Raw genomic sequence first — 10,783 nt, 5'->3', positions numbered from 1 at the left:
GCATCTGAGACGTGGGGCAGGCGCCACTCACGGAAAAAAGGCATCAGAGGAGCTTCCACATCATCGGAACATTTTATTCCTCAGGACGCTACACGCTCACTTTCCTGGCGGAGCAGGTCAGTGCATCGAGTTCTGTTTCCGTGGAAAATGTGCACCTTGGAAACTGCATGACAGCCCCCTCGGCAGAGTCCCCGCGGGTCCGCCGCAATGCAGGCACAGCAGCAAGTTCCTCCAGCACGAAGCTGGCCTGCCCGGGCCCAGGTGTGAGGGACTGTTCTGCTCCCAGCAGCGCCTGCCGACGCTTCCCTCTGCAGTCTCGGCGCAAGCGTCTGTCCCTGGCCGCCCTTGGAGCCGTGCCCAGCCTGGCATGCATATGCGGTGGTTAAGGATACAGTTAAAGGGTCAATCACGCGTGTCCACGACAGAGATGCACGCGGCCTCACACCGACTCCTCGGTGGACAGCAATAATGGGTTGATATACTCGAAGCCTTCGAATTCCGACTGGTCGATTCTCTTTATGGCATCCCTGTGGGCAAAGGTGGCAGGGGGTGGGGGGGTGACCGTGTGTTCATTCCCTTGGGGGAAGTGGAGTCACATTCGCATAAGAATCCTCCCCTAAGGCCCACTGGAGAGATGACGCCAGGCGGGCAGGACTCAAGGGCAGGCTGGGTCACCAGCTGCCATGGTGCCAGCCTGCCATGGGGCTGCCCAAGGGGTGCTCCAGGGTCCCCGCACCCAGTGGGACTTACTCATCGTCTGGGGTCAGCTGCACGGGCTCGCTGGTGAACTGTGTGTCAAAGTTGTCCAGACCATAGTCGTCCGTGATCTGTGGCTGGAATGGAGGGAGCGCCTGCTTCTTCTCCAGCTTGGAAAAACAATACGAGAAGGGTCAGCTCCGCGCAGGCGTCATCCCTGCCAGATTGAGTGTTCTGCATGCACTTGAATCACAAAATGAAACAGTAAGAAACTCGGCATTTCAATCTGCCTAGTATTTGAATGCGAAGTGTTTTTTCTTACAACAAAATCTAGAAAATATCCAAAGTCAGAAAAATTGTTGTCGAGCTGAGAAATGCCAGAAGTGTCAGCCATGCTGGCCACACGTGGGACAGAGCAGGATCCCCAGCCACCTATGCGAGGCCACCCCCTTCCTGGGGGTCCTTGTTCAGAGGGGCACCAACACTAACTGGCTGAACAGGCCGCCTCATGACGTTTTGGAACCCTGACCATAAAGGTGCAGGACGTGGCCACAGCACCCTGCCTGTGCTGGCACTGCACGGACCCGTCTGTCAGGAGCCTCCTGCCGGCCCATTGCTGCCTATCCAGGCATCGACTTCAGAATCTCAGGTGCTGCTTGGCAGGAAAATGCCCAGCAGGTGGGCCTGGGCCTTGGCTCAAGGCTCACTTCTGGCCGCTGCTTACTGGGCCTTGGTGATGTGCCCGTGCCAGGGAGGGCAGAACGCTGGTGCCTGGCACAGGTGCCACAACACATACGGGTGAGGACATTGAAAGCCCCTCACTTCCCCTGACTCATGGCCACTTGTCCCAGTGACACAGCCATGCTCTCCCACTCACCCACAATAGGGTCTGAATGTGCCCCGCAGATTCACTGTGAGAAACTCATTCCCCAGAGCAACAGTGTAGGGAGGTGGGACCCGATGGGAGCCCCGCCCTCACAGATGGATTCTTGTAGCTGTCAAGACAGCTTGAGCATGGATTCCTCTCTGCCTTCTGCCATGTGGACACGTGGCCTTCCTCCCCTCTCCCCTCTCTCCTCTGGGGAATGCGATGTTGGGGCGCCATCTTGGAAGCAGAGATCCGGCCTCACCAGACACCAAGCCTGCGGGCACCATGACCCTGGACTCCCAGCCTGCACAGTTGGGAAAGACCTCTGCTCCCTGGAAATTACCCAGGCTCAGGTATTCTGTTACAGCAGCACCAAGAGACATTCGCTCGCTCACTCCCTCACTCTCTATCCCACTCCCATTCACCCTCTCACTCCCTCACTCTCTATCCCACTCCCATTCGCCCTTTCACTCCCTCACTCTCTATCCCACTCCCATTCGCCCTCTCACTCCCTCACTCTTTATCCCACTCCATTCACCCTCACTCCCTCTATCCCACTCCCTCACTCTCTATCCCACTCCATTTACCCTCACTCCCTCACTCTATCCCACTCCCATTCCCCCTCACTCCCTCTCTCTATCCCACTCCATTTACCCTCTCACTCCCTCTCTATCCCACTCCCATTTCCCCTCTCACTCCCTCACTCTATCCCACTCCCATTCACCCTCACACTCCCTCTATCCCACTCCCATTCCCCCTCTCACTCCCTCACTCTCTATCCCACTCCATTTACCCTCTCACTCCCTCTCTATCCCACTCCCAATTCGCCCTCTCACTCCCTCTCTATCCCACTCCCATTCGCCCTCTCTCTCCCTCACTCTCTATCCCACTCCCATTCACCCTCTCACTCCCTCACTCTATCCCACTCCATTTGCCCTCTCACTCCCTCTCTATCCCACTCCCATTTCGCCCTCTCGCTCCCTCACTCTCTATCCCACTCCCATTCACCCTCTCACCCCCTCACTCTCTATCCCACTCCATTTACCCTCACTCCCTCTATCCCACTCCCATTCGCCCTCTCCCTCCCTCACTCTCTATCCCACTCCCACTCCCATTCACCCTCTCACTCCCTCACTCTCTATCCCACTCCATTCACCCTCTCATTCCCTCACTCTCTTTTTTTTTTTATTTTTGAGACGGAGTCTCACTCTGTCGCCCAGGCTGGAGTGCAGTGGCGCAATCTCGGCTCACTGCAAGCTCCGCCTCCTGGGTTCACGCCATTCTCCTGCCTCAGCCTCTCTTTGAGTAGCTGGGACTACATGCGCCCACCACCACGCCCGGCTAATTTTTTTGTATTTTTAGTAGAGACGGGGTTTCACCGTGGTCTCGATCTCCTGACCTCATGATCCGCCCACCTCGGCCTCCCAAAGTGCTGGGATTACAAGCGTGAGCCACCGCGCCCGGCCATCACTCCGTCACTCTCTATCCCACTCCCATTCGCCCTCTCACTCCCTCAATCTCTGTCCCACTCCATTTACCTTCTCACTCCCTCACTCTCTAACCCACTCCCATTCACCCTCTCGCTCCCTCACTCTAACCCACTCCCATTCACCCTCTCGCTCCCTCTCTATCCAACTCCCATTCACCCTCTCTCCCTCGCTAACCCACTCCCATTCACTCATTCACTCACTCACTCTCTAGCCCACTTTTTTTTTGAGACGGAGTCTCGCTCTGTTGCCCAGGCTGGAGTGCAGTGGCGCGATCTCGGCTCACTGCAACCTCTGACTCCCTGGTTCAAGCTATTCTCCTGCCTCAGTCTCCTGAGTAGCTGGGACTACAGGCACACACCACCCTGCCCAGCTAATTTTGTTTTTTGTTTTGAGACAGAGACTGGCTCTGTCTCCCAGGCTGAAGTGCAGTGGCGCGATCTCAGCTCACTGCAAGCTCCACCTCCCAGGTTCACACCATTCTCCCACCTCAGCCTTCCGAGTAGCTGGGACTACAGGCATCCACCACGACGCCTGGCTCATTGTTTTTTTATTTTTAGTAGAGACGGGGTTTCACCGTGTTAGCCAGGATGGTCTCGATCTCCTGACCTCGTGATCCGCCCGCCTTGGCCTCCCAAAGTGCTGGGATTACAGGCATGAGCCACCACGCCCGGCCCTCTGTAGCCCACTCATTCACTCACTCCCTCGCTCTCTAACCCACTCCTGCTCACTCATTCACTGGCTCACTCTCTAACCCACTTTCCCTTTCTCATTCCCTTGCTTGTTCTCTAGCCCACCCTCACACACTCATTCACTGGCCCACCCCTTAGGTGTGTGCTCCTGTGCCAAGACTGAGATCCAGCTGTCACAACAGGCACCCACTGACCCCAGCCTCGTGGAGCCACCATTCACCAGGCTTGAGGGGAGGATGTCACATTGCCCTGCTCCCTTCAGTGCCAGCCAGGATAGGGCCGGGTGGGTGCAGCTGGTGAAAAGAAATGCGGCCCCCCAGCCACCCTCCGAGGCCCCCAGCCCCTGCAGACCAAGCCGAACAGCACAGCTCACAGGCGTATCACAGGGCACCCAGCAGCCGCCTTCCCTCCAGAAGAGCCAAGAAGGCTCCCAAGACCAGAAACGCCCCCAGTGTGGCCGTGCCTGTCCCCAGTGCCCCGCCGGCTGGGGGGCAGCATGCCCAAACAGATGCACCCTGCCCATGATGGCACCACAGGGACTCCCATTCTCAGGACCCTCCAGTCGTGCAAGCTGGAATTGACGGGTTTCTGCCTGTATAGGCATCAGCTTCGGAATCTCAGGTGCTGCTTGGCAGGAAAATGCACGGCAGGAGGGGCTGGGCCTTTGCTCGAGGCTCCTGGGCTCACCCCCCATTCTCCACTGCGGGGCCCAGGGTGGTCAAGAACAGCCACAACAACAACAAAAGCCAAACTGGGAACGGAATCATGGAAAAAACCCTCACAGGCTTTTGGGAACTTACAAAGAAATGCCCACATCCATTCTACTAACATGGCATCTACTAACGTAGCATCTACTAATGTGGCATCTACTAGGACGCCACAAAACAGACAAATCCTTCCACGTAAGGCTGGACACGTCAGGGCTGTGGCCGTCTCAAAGCTGGGCCACAGGCAGCATCCACGGCCAGTCCACTGGGTGGAGGAGACAGTGCTGGGGAGGAGCCTGAGGAGGGGCCAGGGCTGTCCCCTTAGGCAGAACGGCCCACCTGTGGTATGCGCACAGCAGGGTTGTGGGGACACAAGATGCCCCCTTCATTCATCAGTTACTTGTATTCTTCCTATGAAACACTTCCCGATAAAATGTGAAAAGGGGCATTTTCTCAAGTACTTTCCCTACCTTAGTCCTGTGCTGCTTTACAAGGGTTTAATAAGCAGCAGGGGTGGGAACAGAGCAGGACCCAGCTGGAGCTGGCCCAGGGTCCCCCAGCCCCCTGGCCCAGCCTGTTCTCTGCTCCGAGGGCTCGAGATTGCCTCAGTTTCCCTGACAGCATCCCCAGGGGCCAGCGTTACCTCCTCCTGTTGCTCAGAAGCCTTCAGTGCCCATCTCTGCAGCTGGCATGCGGGCTTCAGGTCGGGGCCCATGGTGCCTGACACCTTTTCCCACCACCGCCCCCCACGCCCAGCCCATGGACGCCCTGGCCTCTCAGAGCAGTGCGTTTGAGTACACGCTGGCCCCAGGTCGGACACTGTGGCAGTAACACATGCCGCCCCTGTAGCTGCAACCACAGCAGTGACCTGAGATACAACAGGGGGCCTGTTCTGTGTCAATGGGCTGGGGGCCCAAGGGCTCTAGTTCTGAAGGGACATCTGAGAAATAGCCTGAGGGAGGTGAGGGCTGGAGCCTGGGGAGGGCACAGCCGTGCAAAGTCCCCATAGTGGGCGCGTGCCTTGTGTGCTGGGGGCCACAGAGGGGCCCCATGAGGCCCGAGTGAAGGGGCTGAGGGGGAGGCGGCTTTTGGACACAGGAGGACACTGCTGTCCGTAGGGCCAGGCAGGATGCTGGTGGCTTGGTGCAGGTGGTGGGGGTGGGGAGGGGAGAAGCAGCAGGGTTGGGGGGGCTGGGCTAGGCCCCACATAGCAGAGCATGGTCAGGCACAAGATAGACGAGCCCCACATGTGCTGGGCGGGGCCTGGAGGCATCCAAGGGGACAGCACGCTGGGGTCCACTTTGGCCATACTAGCCGGCCACATGGAAACATCCTGGAGCCAGTTCTTGGCAATGATGGGGGGAGGTCCCCAAGACCACCCTGCACTGTTGGGGTGATGACTGGTGAGCACCTGGGCTGCCACCGGATGCAGGGCTGGGCCCAGGAGGTAGTGCCCCGGGGGCAGCATGGGACTCCCAAGCTCCTGGTGCCCAAACCACAGGAAACGCCCAGAGAGCCCTGGGGTGGCAGCACAGCAGCGGTCATCTGAGCATCCGAGTCATCTGTGCGTTCGAGTCATCTGTGGATCTGAGTCATCTGTGCGTCCACGTCGTCTGGGTGTCCATGCATCCGAGTTGTCTGTGGATCTGAGTCATCCGTGCGTCCATGTCGTCCGTGCATCCACGTCGTCCGTGCATCCACATCATCCGTGTGTCCACGTCATCTGTGCATCCACGTTGTCTGTGCGTCCACATTGTCTGGGTGTCCACGTCATCCAGGTGTCCGTGCATCCGAGTTGTCTGTGCATCTGCAGCCAGTCCCCATGCATTTTCATAAACACACTCAGGTCAGCCTTAAAGCCCCACCGAGGATCCACCACTCAAGGCTCCAGCTGGAGGCCCCACACCTGCCCTGTGCCACGCAGCTGGGGTGGACAGAGGGGCTCACGGGTGGCCAGGCCAGGGCACTGCTGCCTTCTACACACTCCAGGCTTGAGAGTTTTACGGCCACACAGGTTGGCCCTGGGTAGTGGGGCTGGCACCAGCCCAGCTGTGGGGCCTGTCCCTCTCCATGAGGTCAGAGCTGTGATCCCCACTTCTGATGGCCTCCACTGCTCCACGTCTCCCATAACCGCCTCCCTCCTGCTCCTACCCCCTGCCCAGACCCAGGCATCTCTCTGTGGGCCTCCTGTCACCTGCCCTCCTCTGCGTCTTTCCGTTTTCCCCTCCCTGCCGCCGGCTCCTTGCACAGCACACAACATGGCTGGGTTCCTCCCACCGAGCTCCTAGGAATGTGCTTGTCACACGTGGGAAAGTCCTGAGGCTCCCACAACACGAAGCATTAGAGTCCTTGCTCCTCCCTGGAGCCTCCCACCAGCAGCCCTGGGCCCGGGGTAGGAGGAGCAAACCGTTCCTGGCCCTGAGGCAGAATCTCCCCAGCAACATGGGCAGCAAATGACTCTCAAGACAAACGGCTGTCACCACGCAAACGTTTCCATTGGGGGAGATGAGTTAGCGCAGCACCGCCTGGCCGTGTGGGACGCATGGGGTTGGGCAGCAGGTGGTGGCTCAGCTGTTAACCCGCCACCACCTTTCACATCAGTGGGGAGCTGGGACCACGCTGGGAAATCCATCACTTCAAATCCCAGACTCCTGATATTCACAAGTACACATCACATGAGCCACAAATACTCAGGCTTCGCGGTGCACCAAGTACCAGGGGTCCTGCAGGAATGGGGACCCTCTTAGAGCGGCAGCCCCAGCCACCAGGCCAGGACGTGCTGTCTGGACCCAGTTCCTTCAGAATGAGCCTGTCCATCACTCAAAGCTCACCCGGGACGGGCCCAGCAACTTCCCCACGGCCTTTGCTCCCACAGCCAAACCGGAGGACTCAGGATATAGGAGCCTGAGGATGTGCCTGGACCGGCGGAGGGTGGGGTCTAGACACGGCCCATGGGAACCCCCGACAAGATGAGCGCCACCTCCCAGTGCAGGGGCAAGAAAGACGGATCTGCCCCGCTGACGGGGCCCTCTGCACACACTGCCTCTCTTCTCCAGGGCAGTGTGCAGAGGCCGGGCTCCAGGAGGAAAGCAGGGTTGGGTACCCGGTGCTGGGCCCCAGAGCCACACCCCAGCAGTGGCGACTGCCTAAGCAGTGCTGGTTCAGCTGGGGATAGGCAAGGAGGGGCTGGGGCGGCTTTGCAGTGACTGTGACCCCGTCCCAGCTCTACCCTTGGACACTCGGGGGGTGGGCACCGTGTCCTTTCACCATCCACCCCTGCTGCTCCCACCGCCTTCCCCGCAGTCCGTGAAAGAGACCCTGAGTCCACAGGTGGGGACCGAGGCCTCACGCGTGCCCCACTCCCACATGGAAGTGACACCCACCGAGGGACCATTCTCAAGCTGTGCCCACTACAGCCATGGAACTAAGTCCAGCACAGACCGAGGGGGCCCCCAAAGGGACCAGAAAGCAGCCGCTGCAGGAACAGGTGGCCCCCCTAAAAGGCTAGACCGAGACCACTGGACCTGCAACAGCGCCCTGAGCACGCACCCAAGAGAAATGAACACGTGTCCACACAGAAGCGGGGTTCACAGGTGTTCATGGCAGCACAATTCACAATGGCCAGAAAGTGGAGGCCACCCGATGTCGACTGAGGATGGATGCAGAGGTACGGTCTCCACGCAGTGGACGCAGTGGGTGGGGTTCAGTGCAAGAAGGAGGCAGCGCCACGTGCTACTGTGTGAGTGCACCTTGTGGAGACAATGCTGAGAGGAGAGGGCAGGCATGAAAGGCCACGGTGTGCCCAGGTCCATTTCCATGACATGTCCAGAACAGGCAGAGCCACAGAGCCTGGTGGAGCAGCCACTGTAGGGTGTGGGGAGAGGCAGGAGTGGGTTCAGGTCTTCTCTGGGTACAGGGTGATGAAAATGATCGCGATGATGTCATATAACTCTGGGATTGCTCAAAATCACTGAGTTGTGGACGTTGGGTGAATGGGAGGAGGACCTTCCTTCTGCCAAGGTCACATGGAGGTGGTGGTGACCCCACACCAACCCTGCTGAGGCCAGCTAAAGCAATCTGGCCAAAACAGCCACACTTCTTCCTAAAAGCCTAAGAGCTGATGGGTGGCAAGGAAACGGCAGAGGCAGGGCTGGCGGTTGGTGGCAGAGGCAGGGCCGGTGGTCAGTGGCAAGCCCTTCGCAGGCCTCTCAGGCCGGGATGGAAGTCACAACACAGCCTGCAGCAGCCAGGAAGAAGCAGGGTGATGGGGAAGCTGCCCCCGTGGCAGCCACGGGGGTGATTCTGCAGTGGTGGGACCCAGGTGGGAAGCCAGGGCCGCTGACTACCTTCCGAGAGAGAGCCCGCAGCAAGTGTGTGCCGGAGGTCACCTGGCGTGCTCGCTGCAGGGACGCAGACCTCTCCCAGCTGGAGGCCAAGGGTGGCTTCATGGTCCCCTTGAGTTCCGGCTCGGGCAGGGTTGGACTCACACTCAGATTAGACAGTGCTCTGAAGAGAAGGGGCCCATCACTCCGCAGGCAGCCATCTGTCCTCATCTGTCCACTCCCGGTAAAACAAGAGTGGTTGAGAGACAAGATCAGGGGCCCGGCTGACACCGAGGCTGCACCCAGGATCCGGCTCTCCTTGGATCCCATGGTGCTGGTGGGCCCCATACACTGGTGGGCTTGGAAGAGAGAGGGTGGGAAAGGAACGGGGGAGACTGAGCTGAGACAGGCGAGGGGAGGTGGCTGGGAGTGGGGATGTTGGCTCCTCATGTAATTCTACTAAGCACCTGCCACAGGCTCAGCCGGGTGGTACCTGGACCTGAGTGTGTGTGTGGACCGGAGGGGTTCTGCGGGCCAGAGACAGGAGGATGCCACCACTAACACCAGCTAGGCCAGGTGTGGCCTGAGATAGACAGGGGAACGCCACCACTAACCCCGCTAGGCCAGGGGTGCCTGAGCCAGAGACAAGGGGACGCCACCTCTAAGCCTGGCTTGGCAGGCACCTGGGCCAGAGACAAGAAAACACCACCTCTAACCTCAGCTTGGCAGGCGCCTGGGCCAGAGACAAGGGGACGCCACCTCTAACCTCAGCTTGGCAGGTGCCTGGGCCAGAGACAAGGGGACGCCACCTCTAACCCCGGCCTGGGCATGAGGATGATTGACGGTTAAGAACCAAAGGCAGATCTCTTCTCCCTTATGCTACCAGAGGCATAAATTTAAATGAAGAATTTGCGAAGGTGATTCTGTAGCAGGTGCCTATGCTCAGAACATTTCTAAGTGTGTGCATCTGACAACCGCACGACAGAGAATGGCCCCATCCTAGTTTGGCGGCAGTCCAGCTGGGCTCTGGAAGGGCTGTGGGCACGTTCTGACCACCTCACTCCCCACCTTCCCCACGGTCCCACACATGCACAGGCAAAGCAAGGCCTTCAACTAGAAAGTGACTTGTTGGGCCGTGTGGACAAGGGCCCCCACTGACCACAGGGGCTGGGGAGTGACCCCCCCACGCTGGCCGAGGCTGCCTGGAAAAGTTGGGTGGGGTGGGGGACAGAGCTAGAGCTGGGTTTTCTCCTGATTCAGTTCACCCTCCTCCAAAATGCACTTAATGAGCTATCCAATCTGCTTTTTTCCTCGAGAGTATATTTTAAAGGTTTTATTTCAGTAGCTCTGCAACCATTTACACAGCTGGAAACAAATTTCACAGATGCTCCTCAGCTTCAGACGAGGTCACCTCCCAATAAACCCTCCATGTGCTGGAAACATTCTGGGTGGAGACTGCGCTTCCCACACAGAACCCATAACCAAGTGGTGCTGGAAACATCCTGGGTGGAGACGGCGCTTTCCACACAGAACCCACGACTGAGTGGCACAGCCTCACCTGCCTTAACCTGCCAGACACACGCCAGCCTACAGTCCGGCAAAACCCCCTGCACGCAGAGCCCCCGGCCCCCTCCTGATCATGTGGGCCCTCCGGGGCTGCGGTCACCGCCCCTCGTCACAGAAGAGTACTGACCTCATAACGGCCAGCCGGGGAACAGTCAAAACTCAAAGTAGTCCCTACCGAATGCACCCTGCTCACACACCACCGAAATCAGATTCCTAAATTGAGCCAGTGTACGTCGCGCCCTGTCCACAGACTCACTCTCCATCAATACCCGACGCTAAAGCTCAAGCCGTGAACGCTGCCACTGCTGGTCCTGTCCAGTAACTGCTGATAAAACCGGCCATGAAACCAAACCTTCTCTAGGATGGCCCCCACTATCAGATCCCTGTGGAACCAACAACCAATGTGCTCACAGGCCAGGACGCATGTGCCACTGGCTCCCGGCGG

General features: G+C 58.8%; 2 protein-coding genes across 9 annotated transcripts in view; one reads left to right on the top strand and one right to left on the bottom strand.

Annotated features, from left to right (window-relative positions):
- Nucleotides 1–53: 53 nt before the first annotated feature.
- Nucleotides 54–10,783, bottom strand: part of PRKCZ (protein kinase C zeta) — a 133,951-nt gene continuing 123,221 nt past the window's right edge. For 7 of the 8 annotated variants that reach the window (XM_030805756.1, XM_030805760.1, XM_030805759.1 and 4 more), the window contains 2 exons: nt 751–866; nt 59–527 (listed from right to left, as the gene is read on the bottom strand). In XM_030805756.1, the coding sequence (XP_030661616.1) occupies nt 440–527; nt 751–866 (204 nt within the window). In that variant the 3' untranslated portion in view covers nt 59–439. Of the gene's footprint in view, nt 528–750; nt 867–10,783 lie in introns of all 8 variants that reach the window. The other variant, XM_030805755.1, reaches the window with a different exon arrangement.
- Nucleotides 3,378–9,542, top strand: LOC115833043. Its single transcript, XM_030805764.1, has one exon. It carries the CDS (start codon nt 4,240–4,242, stop codon nt 5,242–5,244), a length of 1,005 nt encoding a protein of 334 aa, XP_030661624.1. The 5' UTR covers nt 3,378–4,239; the 3' UTR covers nt 5,245–9,542.

Source organism: Nomascus leucogenys, chromosome 24 (assembly GCF_006542625.1).
Source record: "Nomascus leucogenys isolate Asia chromosome 24, Asia_NLE_v1, whole genome shotgun sequence".
Classification (NCBI taxonomy): Eukaryota; Metazoa; Chordata; class Mammalia; order Primates; family Hylobatidae; genus Nomascus; species Nomascus leucogenys.
The sequence above is the reverse complement of the archived record's forward strand: the minus strand, read 5'-3'. Positions and strand labels throughout refer to the sequence as shown.

What these genes read in the sequence shown, in the direction of transcription:
- LOC115833043 (XM_030805764.1), top strand. Translation starts at nt 4,240, where the DNA reads ATGCCCAAACAGATGCACCCTGCCCATGATGGCACCACAGGGACTCCC.